Source organism: Anopheles arabiensis, chromosome 2 (genome assembly GCF_016920715.1).
Source record: "Anopheles arabiensis isolate DONGOLA chromosome 2, AaraD3, whole genome shotgun sequence".
Taxonomy (NCBI): Eukaryota; Metazoa; Arthropoda; class Insecta; order Diptera; family Culicidae; genus Anopheles; species Anopheles arabiensis.
This window is the reverse complement of record NC_053517.1, coordinates 67,728,310-67,739,711: the sequence shown is the minus strand read 5'-3', so window position 1 is coordinate 67,739,711 and position 11,402 is coordinate 67,728,310. Positions and strand designations below refer to the sequence as shown.

The following is an 11,402-nucleotide window of genomic DNA, read 5'->3' as shown; positions in this document are numbered from 1 at the left end:
ATTCTATAATTCATTGTGTTTTCGACATTTTTGATGATAAAAATTAAGAAAGCATTTTTTTTTCGATTTTCACAATAATTCCTCATTATCTACGAGCCGCATGGACAATTTACGTGAGATTTGAACTCTTACTCACATGATTTTAAAATTCGTGCATAAACAAATCATCAAATCTTTTGTTAATAAATCCCATTTTTCGATAAAATCAATAGACACACAAAAATGCACATAATTGTTGGATTTTGAGATAGGCAGAACACACCCGCAAGTTAGGCAATGAATTAACAACGCTATGCATAGGCAACACGCATTACATGTATTTTCCCATTAGACAGAATTCCCATTTAAACCAGTTCAAACAGAATCCAGTCCAGATAATGCCAACGCAACAAGAATTTAACAAGAAAGTGTATGTATCGCTAACGGAGCACGTAGGCTCCAGATAAGAACACTCCAGAAATTATTAATAAATCGAGTTAGAATTCCAGTGTAATTAACTAGTTCTTCCTCCAAGTTTTTGTGAGCATTGCTCTTCTTGGGAAATTCGATTCTCATTAAGAGTGAAAATCTTTTGGTAAAATCCGTTGTTAGATAGGCGGAAGTTTGCATCGTGTAGTATAGCAACCTTATAGATACGTTGTATATATAAACCTTGTTATGTTGCTTGACAGATGAAAGATGGATTAACAATAAAGAGCAATCGCATGTGGAACTACGAGGAGTCAAGACGTGTTTTATCACGATACTACATTTGGCGACGAGTAAAAAGAAATAAAGAGAACTAGCAGTGGAACAAAATCAGACGGCAAGATACAATGAATACGATTGGTAAGCTTACTTCGTTTTGTTACTTCGGAAATGTGAAAGAAGGAAAATGTGATTGAAAGTACATTTGTATTGCAATTTGCTTAAATGCAGTGAACCCCGATTCAATTCGGACTTGCGTAAAAGCTGATGAAAAATGAAGCCAATTGGAAATTTGCTTAAATGCAGGACTATCCAAGTGAAAAGTGTGGTTAAAAAAAAAATGAACATTGCTCCCTTGTTAATTTGCTTTAATGCAGAATACGGTAAACGTGTTGAAACAAGTTTCGCTTAAACGCCGAATCTATGTGTAACAAAGAATGAGTATTGTTCCTTTGTTTGCTTGAATGCAGAACTCGGAAAACATGTCGGAACAGGAAATCCATATGTGAGTGTTTGGCACAAAGTCGAGTATTAATACATGCAAGGATGGTTTATGTATGAGTGCGCATCTTTGTCAAAATGGAGGATGAAACGCAGAAAAACGGAAAGACATGTGAATTATAAAAAAAGCAAATCAATCAAATGTGCGTGATGGGATTTTTCCTGAAAATTGCTTAAACGCTGAATAATAAAAATAAAAAAAATAATAAAAATAATAATAATAATAATAAGATGATTGAAAGATCAAGTGTTCTACAACAAGTATTATGTTATTGCACCAGTGTTAGTGTGATGCAGTGTTGTCAAACTCATAATGCATAATGCAGAGCTGCATGTTTGGATGGGTGAATAAACACAATCCTAATGTATTTTGACTATTTACATGAATTTCACAGACGCACACGTCTGATTTCTTCTGAATGACTAAATTCTGTTGTATTATTTTTACAGATCTATTTCGTTTCCCAGGGCTGACGCCTCAGCCGTTTAATTATGAGGGTCACCGAGAAAACCTTGGAAATGAGTGGAAAAAATGGATTAAATCTTTCGAAATCATGCTTCGAGCATCTCGAATTGATGATGAGGAGTGGAAGAAAGACCTACTATTGCATTTTGTGGGACCAAAGGTCCAACAAATTTATGAAACTCTGCCAGAACTACCAAGCATTGAGAAACGAGGACCTCTTTCAAATATTGAACAATATACCCCCAATATGAACAGCTACGAAGAGGCCGTAGCAAAATTAAATAATTTCTTCTTGCCGAGACAAAACCCCACCTATGAACGACACCTATTGCGGCAAATTAAACAACAACCAGGAGAGAATTTTGACACTTTTATAGTGAAATTACGCATACAAGCAGAAAGATGCGGCTATGGCGACAAGACAGAAGAAAATATTAGAGACCAGATTATTGAAAACTGTCAGTCAGCTGCATTGCGTAGAGAGTTATTGAGACTAGGCGACGCTAATCTCGATAAAATATTGAGTGTAGCAAAAATTCTTGAAACAGTTGCTCATCAAGAAAAATCGTTCATAGGAAGTCAGCATCAAGTTGACGATGTTAATAAAATTGATGGGTATTCTGTTCATAAAAAGAGAATTTTTGCTGAAACAAATCAAATGCAATGCCATCGTTGTGGCTATATGGGACATCTTGCCAAAGACGAGAAATGCCCAGCCAAAGGAAAAACTTGTAGTAAATGCGGCGGCATGAATCATTTCGCTAAGAGGTGTCGCACTAAAAACCCAGAACAAAGGACTTTCAAGGGTACCAAGAAATATCGACGAGAGGCAACAGAAGCTGGAAATAGAGAGTACAAACATGACACAGTGAAACATATTGATAACAATACCACGGAATACGTCTTCCATCTCACGCCATATGATAACAGCAGCGAAATGTGTTGTAAAATAGGTGGTATCCCTATAAACGCTATGATCGATTCGGGATCAAAATACAACTTAATCAGCCAAATTGTCTGGGAGCAACTAAAGTCCCAACATGTTGTTGTATCAAATCAACACCGTGATGCCACAATTACACTCAAGGCATATGGCGGACAGGTACTGCCGCTCGTAGGTGTGTTTACTGCTACAGTTACTTTAGGCTCAGCAGAAACTACTGCCGATTTCTATGTTGTGAAGGGTGATGGCAAAACTTTAATTGGGCGTGATACGGCTACCCTCATGGGAGCGTTGAAAATTACAGTTCCTGTAAATACGGTTGACAACGAAAACCATAAACTGTCGACCTTGAAGAATGTTGTGGTAGATATACCAATAAAATCAGGTTCAGTAGCTGTCGCTCAGCCATACCGTCGAATACCGGTTGCCCTGGAAAAACTAGTCGATAAAAAACTGGATGAACTACTGATTCAGGGAGTTATCGAGCAAGTAAATGAGCCATCTAAGTGGGTATCACCTGTAGTAGTTGTCCCTAAAGGAAACAACGATGTTCGCATATGTGTAGATATGCGGCGAGCTAACGAGGCGGTTGAGAGAGAAAATCATCCACTACCTACTTTTGAGGACTTCTTACCACATATGGCTAAGGCAAAGGTATTTTCCCGTCTGGACATTAAAAATGCTTTCCACCAGGTTAGTGCAAACGAAGGTTGATTGCGATTTAAATTCTTTTGTTAACCTAATCTATTTGAATTACGTTGCTTATAACTCAATCGAAATATATTATACCAGAAACTAATCCTAATGAGTTTCATTTTAGGTAGAAATTTCAAAACAATCTCGGGGGATTACTACGTTCATCACACGTAGAGGGTTGTTCCGTTACACCAGACTTATGTTTGGGATAAACTGTGCACCAGAGCTGTTCCAGAAAACTATGGAACAAATTCTTACAGGCTGTGAAGGATGCTTGAATTACATCGATGACATTATTGTATACGGATCGCATAGAGATGAACATGACAAAAGACTGACAAAGGTTCTCCAAAGGCTCAAAGAGTGGAACGTGGTGCTAAATGCAGATAAATGCGTTTACGGGGTATCAGAAATGAGAATTTTAGGGCATGTTATATCTGCAGAAGGAGTAAAACCAGACAAAGATAAACTAAATGCAATACGAAACTTCAGGGCACCAAAATCAGCAGAAGAAGTTCGAAGTTTTTTAGGTTTAGTAAATTATGTAGGAAAATTTATTCCTGATATGGCAACCATTACACATCCATTACGACAGCTAACAGTTGAAAAGGAAAAATTTGTATGGAAATCAGAGCATCATTCAGCGTTCGAGAAACTCAAATCGTTTATGATAAGCCCATCAACACTAGGTTTTTTTGATATTGGAGATAGAACACAGTTAATTGCTGACGCAAGTCCTGTTGGGTTAGGAGCGGTATTAATACAGATAAATTCAGAAGGAAATCCGAGAGTAATTGCATACGCAAGCAAAAGTCTATCTAATACAGAAAAACGCTATGCACAAATTGAAAAAGAGGCCCTAGCGCTTGTTTGGGCAGTAGAACGCTTCCATTTTTATCTATATGGTCGTCAATTTGAACTTATAACAGATCATAAACCATTAGAAAAAATATTTAGTACAAAATCGAAACCATGTGCCAGGATCGAGAGATGGGTAATACGGCTGCAATCTTACAAAGCATCTGTTATTTATAGACCAGGGAAATCCAATATTGCTGATCCACTTTCACGCCTCGCGATCACAGAGACCGTAGAAGGTAAACCATTTGATGAGTTTTCTGAACAGTATGTGGCATGGATTATTTCCAATGCATCACCAGTAGCGCTAAAGCTTACAGAGATAGAAAAAGCTTCAAAAGCCGATGGAACTATTCAAGCGGTTCGTCAGGGAATCGAAAAGAATGAATGAACCGAAGATACTTCGACATTCAAAATATTTTCTACTGAACTATGCTTTGCTAACAATATACTGTTGCGAGGAAACAGAATAGTTATGCCTGCTTCATTAAGAGAAAGGACCTTACATCTAGCCCATGAAGGTCACCCAGGTATGAGCATTATGAAACAGCGATTAAGGGCCAAAGTATGGTGGCCAAAACTTGACTTACAAGTAGAACAATACGTCAGGAATTGCCGGGGATGTATGCTGGTCTCTGCAGCGCCCGCTCCAGAACCAATGAAGCGAAGAGAATTGCCATCAGCACCATGGCAACACGTGGCCATTGATTTTCTAGGACCTCTCCCATCAGGCCATTCGTTGTTAGTAGTAGTCGATTATTTCAGTCGCTACATAGAAGTAGAAATTATGAAAAAGACGGATTCTATACAGACTATAGGACGGTTAAATTCAATTTTTGCACGATTCGGACTACCTCTATCTATTACTGCAGATAATGGGCCGCAGTTCTCAAGCGAAGAGTTCCTACAGTTTTGCACCACCAATAACATTAAATTGATCAGTACCACCCCATACTGGCCGCAACAAAATGGTGAAGTCGAAAGACAAAACCGATCCCTTCTTAAACGACTTGTCATCAGTCAATCAATGAATGCAAATTGGATCGAAGAGCTTAACAAATACCTATTAATGTATCGATCTTCTCCTCATTCAGTCACTAAGAAAACACCGTCGGAGATACTTTTTAATTATAACATAAGAGATAAATTACCATCTATATTTAATCCAATAGTTGAACATGAAGAAGTGGCAGACAGAGATAAGGAAGCTAAACACAAAGGTAAAATGTATTCAGATAAACGAAGAAACGCAAAAGTTAGCTCAATATGCCCGGGTGACGAAGTTCTGGTCAAACGAATGCGTAAAACCAACAAACTATCATCTAACTTTGGGACAAAAGTTTTTAAGGTGGTTGAAAGGAAAGGAGGAGATGTATTAATAGCATCAAAAGAATCCGGTTTGAAATACCGGAGGCACGTATCTCATTTGCTTAAAGTTTCTACAGAAGAAGGTAACCCCCTTGCACCAGAATCAGTAGACAACGGAATGGTAGATCCAAATAACAAAGAAAAGAATGTTACTTGCAAAGATACCACAAGCAAATTAACTGATAGAAGTCTTAGCTATAAGCCAAGTAATGAGACCACAAGATCTAAAAGAACTATTCAAAAACCAAATTACTTAAACGACTATATTAGCAGTTAGAAATCCATTAGTTAGTAAGCAATACATTATCTATAAAAAAAGGAAAGTGAATGTAGTATAGCAACCTTATAGATACGTTGTATATGTAAACCTTGTTATGTTGCTTGACAGATGAAAGATGGATTAACAATAAAGAGCAATCGCATGTGGAACTACGAGGAGTCAAGACGTGTTTTATCACGATACTACACATCGGGGTGCCAGCCTTTTTCAAGGCTTTAGCTCGGGAGTACTGCTCCCCTTTCTTAATACAGTCGACGAAACGGAGTAGGCCGTAGAAACCTACAATAACAAAGAAATCTGTTCTATTTGCTAAGCTTTGTGTGGGTACAGGTGGGCTTATCCCGAACAAATTGTCAGCCGTACTGTAGAAAAATGAAAACGAAATGACAGGAGGGGATTCGATCATTTGTTGATGTATGCGTGTGAATTCCAATGGCTATTTTGGTTGATGTGTCGTAGTGTGGGTGAAAAACTACGTATCACAATCGAATCCCCTTGTTGGAACCTTACAACAGCAAAATAGGATCGTTCCAACGACCTGTCGACGTATGCGTTAGGAATTGGTGAGAGAGGAAAAGAGATGGGAAAGAGAGAATATTGTTAAGGAAATAGGCTAAAAGACTCGCAAGATTAGCCAGAGCGTTATTTACAAACGAACTGGCGGAATAAAAAGACATATTTTTTGGCAACAGCTAAAGTATAACAAAAAACCTTCAACGTGTTCGGCACTTATTTATTTTCCGCTTCGTTTTCTGACACCCCTTCTGTCATTCGTTCGTCCAATATGGCCTTCCCGCCAAACCTATAAGCCCACCTAGTCCCTATACCCACTTTGGATAACGGTTTTAAAATGACGTTAAGTCCCTCAACTATGGCGACCCCCCAAATGCCCTTATCCACTACCTGATATTTTTAATCCACCTTGAACAAACCCATAAAATCATATGGTGGTGCACTGTCAGTCACAAACAGACAAACAAGACATACATGTTAAATCCCATACATTTTTCAAGTTCGATGTAGTGTGCGATTAAAGCTAGAAGGCTGGGTAAGGCACGGCTCTGGCACCAATCGAACAGGACCCCCGCCATGCAATTGACAGCGATTTGCGAGAGCGCGCGACCCCGCTGCGCAAAGCGACGGAAGGCGTTATGGCGTTCTGAGAATTTTATGATGCCTTCCTTTTCTCTCCAACGGCAAATTTGTCGAGCAGCTCGTCGAGCTACCCGTCCCTGGCTCCGCCTCATACCCCTCGACTAAGCGCGCTGCCCAAGGTTTGGATGTGTTGGTGTGTCAGACGGCCAATCGCTGTCAGCCATCATCCGTGCTCTTTCCCTCCATAGCGCTATCTCTTTCTCGTGTGTGGACAATGCTCGCAAGCTGTTGTGGCGCCTAAAAATGCTGTTAACAAACATTGCGGCGATTAAGTTGCATTTTCACAAATCAAACCAAAAAATCGCAATAAGTTCAATTGCTGCAATGTAAAAATGACTAAGGAAACGCCAGCTCAAGCTGGAGGGTTTGCTGTGCAACGCGCAGAACCCTAATTCGCTCTAACACGTTTCTAACACTAAGCTGTTGATTTCGTTTGTTGTGGATTACATCGATATGCTAAGCATCCTGCGCATGGTTGTGAGTGTGCGTGTGTATGCAAAACTGTCGTCAAATGTAATTTCTTCCGGAATGTTATGATCCATCGGTCAAAGAAAGGAAGGTGTGCATGATAGTGGCGGATTAGGGGAATCGGGGTCCCTAGGCGGAATGACGAGTTGAGGCGCCTCTAAATGGTAATTGATGACAGGGATGAGGAGGTACTGGCACACAGCTGTTGGGAAATAGAACAGTATACTTATATTGCCGGCGGGGGAGGGGGGGGGCCTTCGACCATGGGACCCCTACGATCATCGGTCACAGGCCCTACAATTATTGCCGGCATGAGGGGGGAGGGGGGGGGCAAATGATTCTCCAGCCACGGTGCCACAATGACCATCTTTCCGCGGGCCCTTGTCGCTAATACTCTTGTAAACATACATAATGTCCACTTGTAAACATACGCCATACTACAGACTATCGATCTTCGGCGACCGCCTAGTCCACCTACCGTTAGATCCGCCGATGGTTCATGACGGTGTTTTTTTTTTTTTTTATCGTGGACGTGCATCCTTCCCCCTGCCTGCAGCGTATGTATCGGGCAGGAGACAGTGTGGCAGTATGCAAGTTGCCCGCTGGATAGGAGCGATCCCGCGGCACCTCATTCCTCACATCTGCATGCCCGTCGTGGGTTCTAACCGCGTATGAACCGTCGGCCGTAGTAAGAGCTGACAATCCGGCGACGTGATACTCAAGTCCTGAAAAGGCCAATATGATCGCGTAGGCTATTACGCCAATAATAATAATAATAAGAAGAAGAACTTTTCATAACAGTCCACACTCGGGGAAGAGTTTGTCTTGACTTGGTTGCTGTAGCAGCTACCGCTACGGCGCGACAAATCAACGGAATGAAATCGATCAAAACATGAACCTACCGATCCGAACCCATTCCAAGGCATTGTCGGTCAATCGGCGTCATGATAACGACTCCAAGCCAACAAGCCACCAGATTATGGACGGACAGGTGCAGCACCATACGCACACCGTAATAAACAAATCCAGTATCTTTTTTTGTATGCATTCAACTCAAGTTTTGTTTTCACTATTCTATCTGAAGTGGATAGAAATGTGCTACTATCACACGCACGTTTGCTTGGATCGTGTATTTTTTTAATACCCCCAAAAATCTTTTTAATACCCAGGCCTGCGCAGGAATCGCTGAAGTCCCGCGCGAGGATCGGGCCAAAATCTGCGCTGGCCAGCGCAGGCTTTGGTACATTTCCTGCGCAGGAAACTGCTCGAATTTGCGCAGCGGGGTGTTTATAAATTTTTGGGCGCCATTGAACAGAATTCCGAAATAACCATTTTTGCACAAAACATGGCTGTTGTAAAAGAAGCATTTGATTCTCCATGCACCTCATTAGATTTACTTATATATGAAGGGAGCATAAAAGATTTAGCAATAGGAACAGTTACCCTTAAAGCAAGTGATGTTATGTGCAAATTAGAGGCAGCAGGAACAGATAATCCAAACACTATTATCTTCAGCCCACTTCTCCATAATTCAGAAAAAGTCCTTTAAAATCAACTGTGATGCGTTTTTTTCGTTACTTTCTTCTACATTCGCTCGGAAATGATGTTTTCCGTCGTTTTAGTTGCCCATGTTCCCATTTTATACTTAAATAATATCTTTTTTTTAATATAAAATAACGTCGCACACAATAAGCTTTTGTTTTTCATCAAAAAACCATAGCTATGAATGAAAAATGACCTCGACGGCATCGTCCATCGATAGAGGAACGTCTAATTTACGAACACACCAAATTTTGGCGCTTTCAACACACTTAGTCACATACTTATCCAAAATTTCAAGCGTATCGAGTACTAATCGAGCAGATATGGGAAAACAATTTCGAGCAAATGTCACTTGGGAAATTTAAAAAATATTTTAAAATAATTTTTTTATTTTTATTTTTTATACATTAATTATTGTTTTGCTGTGTTATTTGTCAAAAAGATCACTATTTAAATTTTTGTGGATTTTTTCAAAATAAAATCTCAAAATTTAGGTTTTTAGTAAGCTATAATTTGCTATGTTACAGCTGATCTCGGGTTGCTATAATTACAACTCCTAAAACTAGGAGTGAAAAAACTACCAAGGCTCACAAGCTCTTTAATGCGAGGGCTCTGGGGCGGTGAACTTGTATGGCGTGCGAGCCCTCGCGCGACCTCGAACATCGCTGTCAATTGCATGGCGGGTTCTATTCCGCTGCGCAAATTCGAGCAGTTTCCTGCGCAGGAAATGTACCAAAGCCTGCGTTGGCCAGCGCAGATTTTGGCTGGTCGCCCGCGCGGGACTTCAGCGATTCCTGCGCTGGGTCGCGCAGTTCGGGCAGTTCGGGCTAGACGGAGCGAGAGGGCGAATGGGAAAACGTGGTCCATCTCTTTCTAACAATTTAAATGGACCAAAATTCAAATGTGGTGGTGCAAAAAACTGTCACAGCTGTTTGTGTATATGTTGCTGCGAATCGTAAACAAATAGAGAACGGTCACCGCGGCTGACAGCAAAACATTCAGCATTTGCGATCGCGAGAGATTCTACACTCTCACGTACAGAGGGCACTGTAACGGGTTCGGATACAGGGAAGGCGAATGACCTCAGGATCGAGAATCGGGTTCCTCGCCATCGCGATTGCTTCAGTAGCATCACGACAGCGAGCGAATATAGTTGAAAAACTTTTTAAAGGTATACAAAAACCGCGATTCAATAAAGTTTCCACCTAAAGCGAAACTCAGCGTTTTAAGTATTTTTTGATTCCTAAGAAGAAGTGAATACTATATCGCCACGCGATTAGTTCGGGAGCTAACAGTATATTTAAATAGAAAAAAATATATAATCAACTGATCTGTTATTGGCGGATGATCTTCTGGTACTTGTATGCGCGCGTGTGTTACTTTTCCCTTTTGCCTGCCTGTGCGGGTATATTTCTTTACCTCGCCTCCTCGCTTCTGGGTGTGTTCCCGTACCTCACCCCCTCGCCCCAGGGTATTTATTGCGCGTACGTTGCGCTCCTTTGTATCATATCCTTCTCAAGTGTTGAACAAGTGTATACGTGCTAGCTAGCCTCCTCACACCAACGATCAGAGTGCTGTTGTGTTATTTGTGGTTGCGGATTAGTAACGGATATATTGGTGAGTTGTATATATATTATTTATTCCTGGTTTTGTAGTTTCGATCGCTGGAGTGTTCTGCTCTCGGTGATCATCCTTCATGCCGGTTCCGTGTAGACTATTTGACCGCGGTTACCATTAACGTGTACGATTCTAATTAAATTTTTTTATTTCTCCTAGCAAACAATGAGTTCTGATAAGAAAATTTTTATCACTGGACCCGTGCTGCCGTTCGATGAGGCAGATTGGCCGGCATCGGCCACAACCACCACCGCCACCACCACCATCACCAGAACCACCGCCGCCTCTGTCTCCGCCAGCACCAGCACCAGCCCAGGCACCTCCGCGGTCCCGAATCAGTCTGTCCAACCACCGACCAAGCGTCCGACGGTCATGACAGCGGAGGGCTTGAAGGAGTTTAAGAGGCGGAGAGAATTGGGGGAATCATTTGTGCCACCTCAAAGTAGCGGTTCCCATGCCGTTCCCATCCCCACCGTCTCCGGAGAGGAATCCCAAAGCGCTGGTTCAAGTTATGACAGTGCCGTGAAAATTATGGGTTTTCAATTTGCGAACAGCGCAGACTGCCTCGCCGCTGGCCAAGCACACCCTGTAGCAACCGAGCCAATTCCAACGTCGTCTGGATCCGGCCTGCCTACGATCAGGTTGGGGGCACCGTTATACCTATCCCGGTTGCAGCAGCCCGCTTCAACCGCCGCTCGGGCCACCACCGCTCCCATCGTAATTCGGACCGCAACTCGGACCGCCGCTCCCACCGCAACACGGACCGCCGCTCCCATCGTAATTCGGACCGCTGCTCCCATCGTAACTCTGACCGCTGCTCC

General features: G+C 41.8%; 1 protein-coding gene across 1 annotated transcript; it reads left to right on the top strand.

Annotated features, from left to right (window-relative positions):
• Positions 1-679: 679 nt before the first annotated feature.
• Positions 680-4,561, top strand: LOC120897976 (uncharacterized protein K02A2.6-like). Its single transcript, XM_040303249.1, has 3 exons — positions 680-828; positions 1,639-3,290; positions 3,418-4,561. The coding sequence occupies exons 1-3, from the start codon at positions 816-818 to the stop codon at positions 4,540-4,542; spliced, it is 2,790 nt and encodes a 929-aa protein (XP_040159183.1). The 5' UTR covers positions 680-815; the 3' UTR covers positions 4,543-4,561.
• Positions 4,562-11,402: the final 6,841 nt, after the last annotated feature.

Bases quoted from the DNA above. Each gene is read 5' to 3' on its own strand.
- LOC120897976 (XM_040303249.1), top strand. The intron at 3,291-3,417 runs GTTAGTGCAAAC...GTTTCATTTTAG, and splicing joins TTAAAAATGCTTTCCACCAG to GTAGAAATTTCAAAACAATC.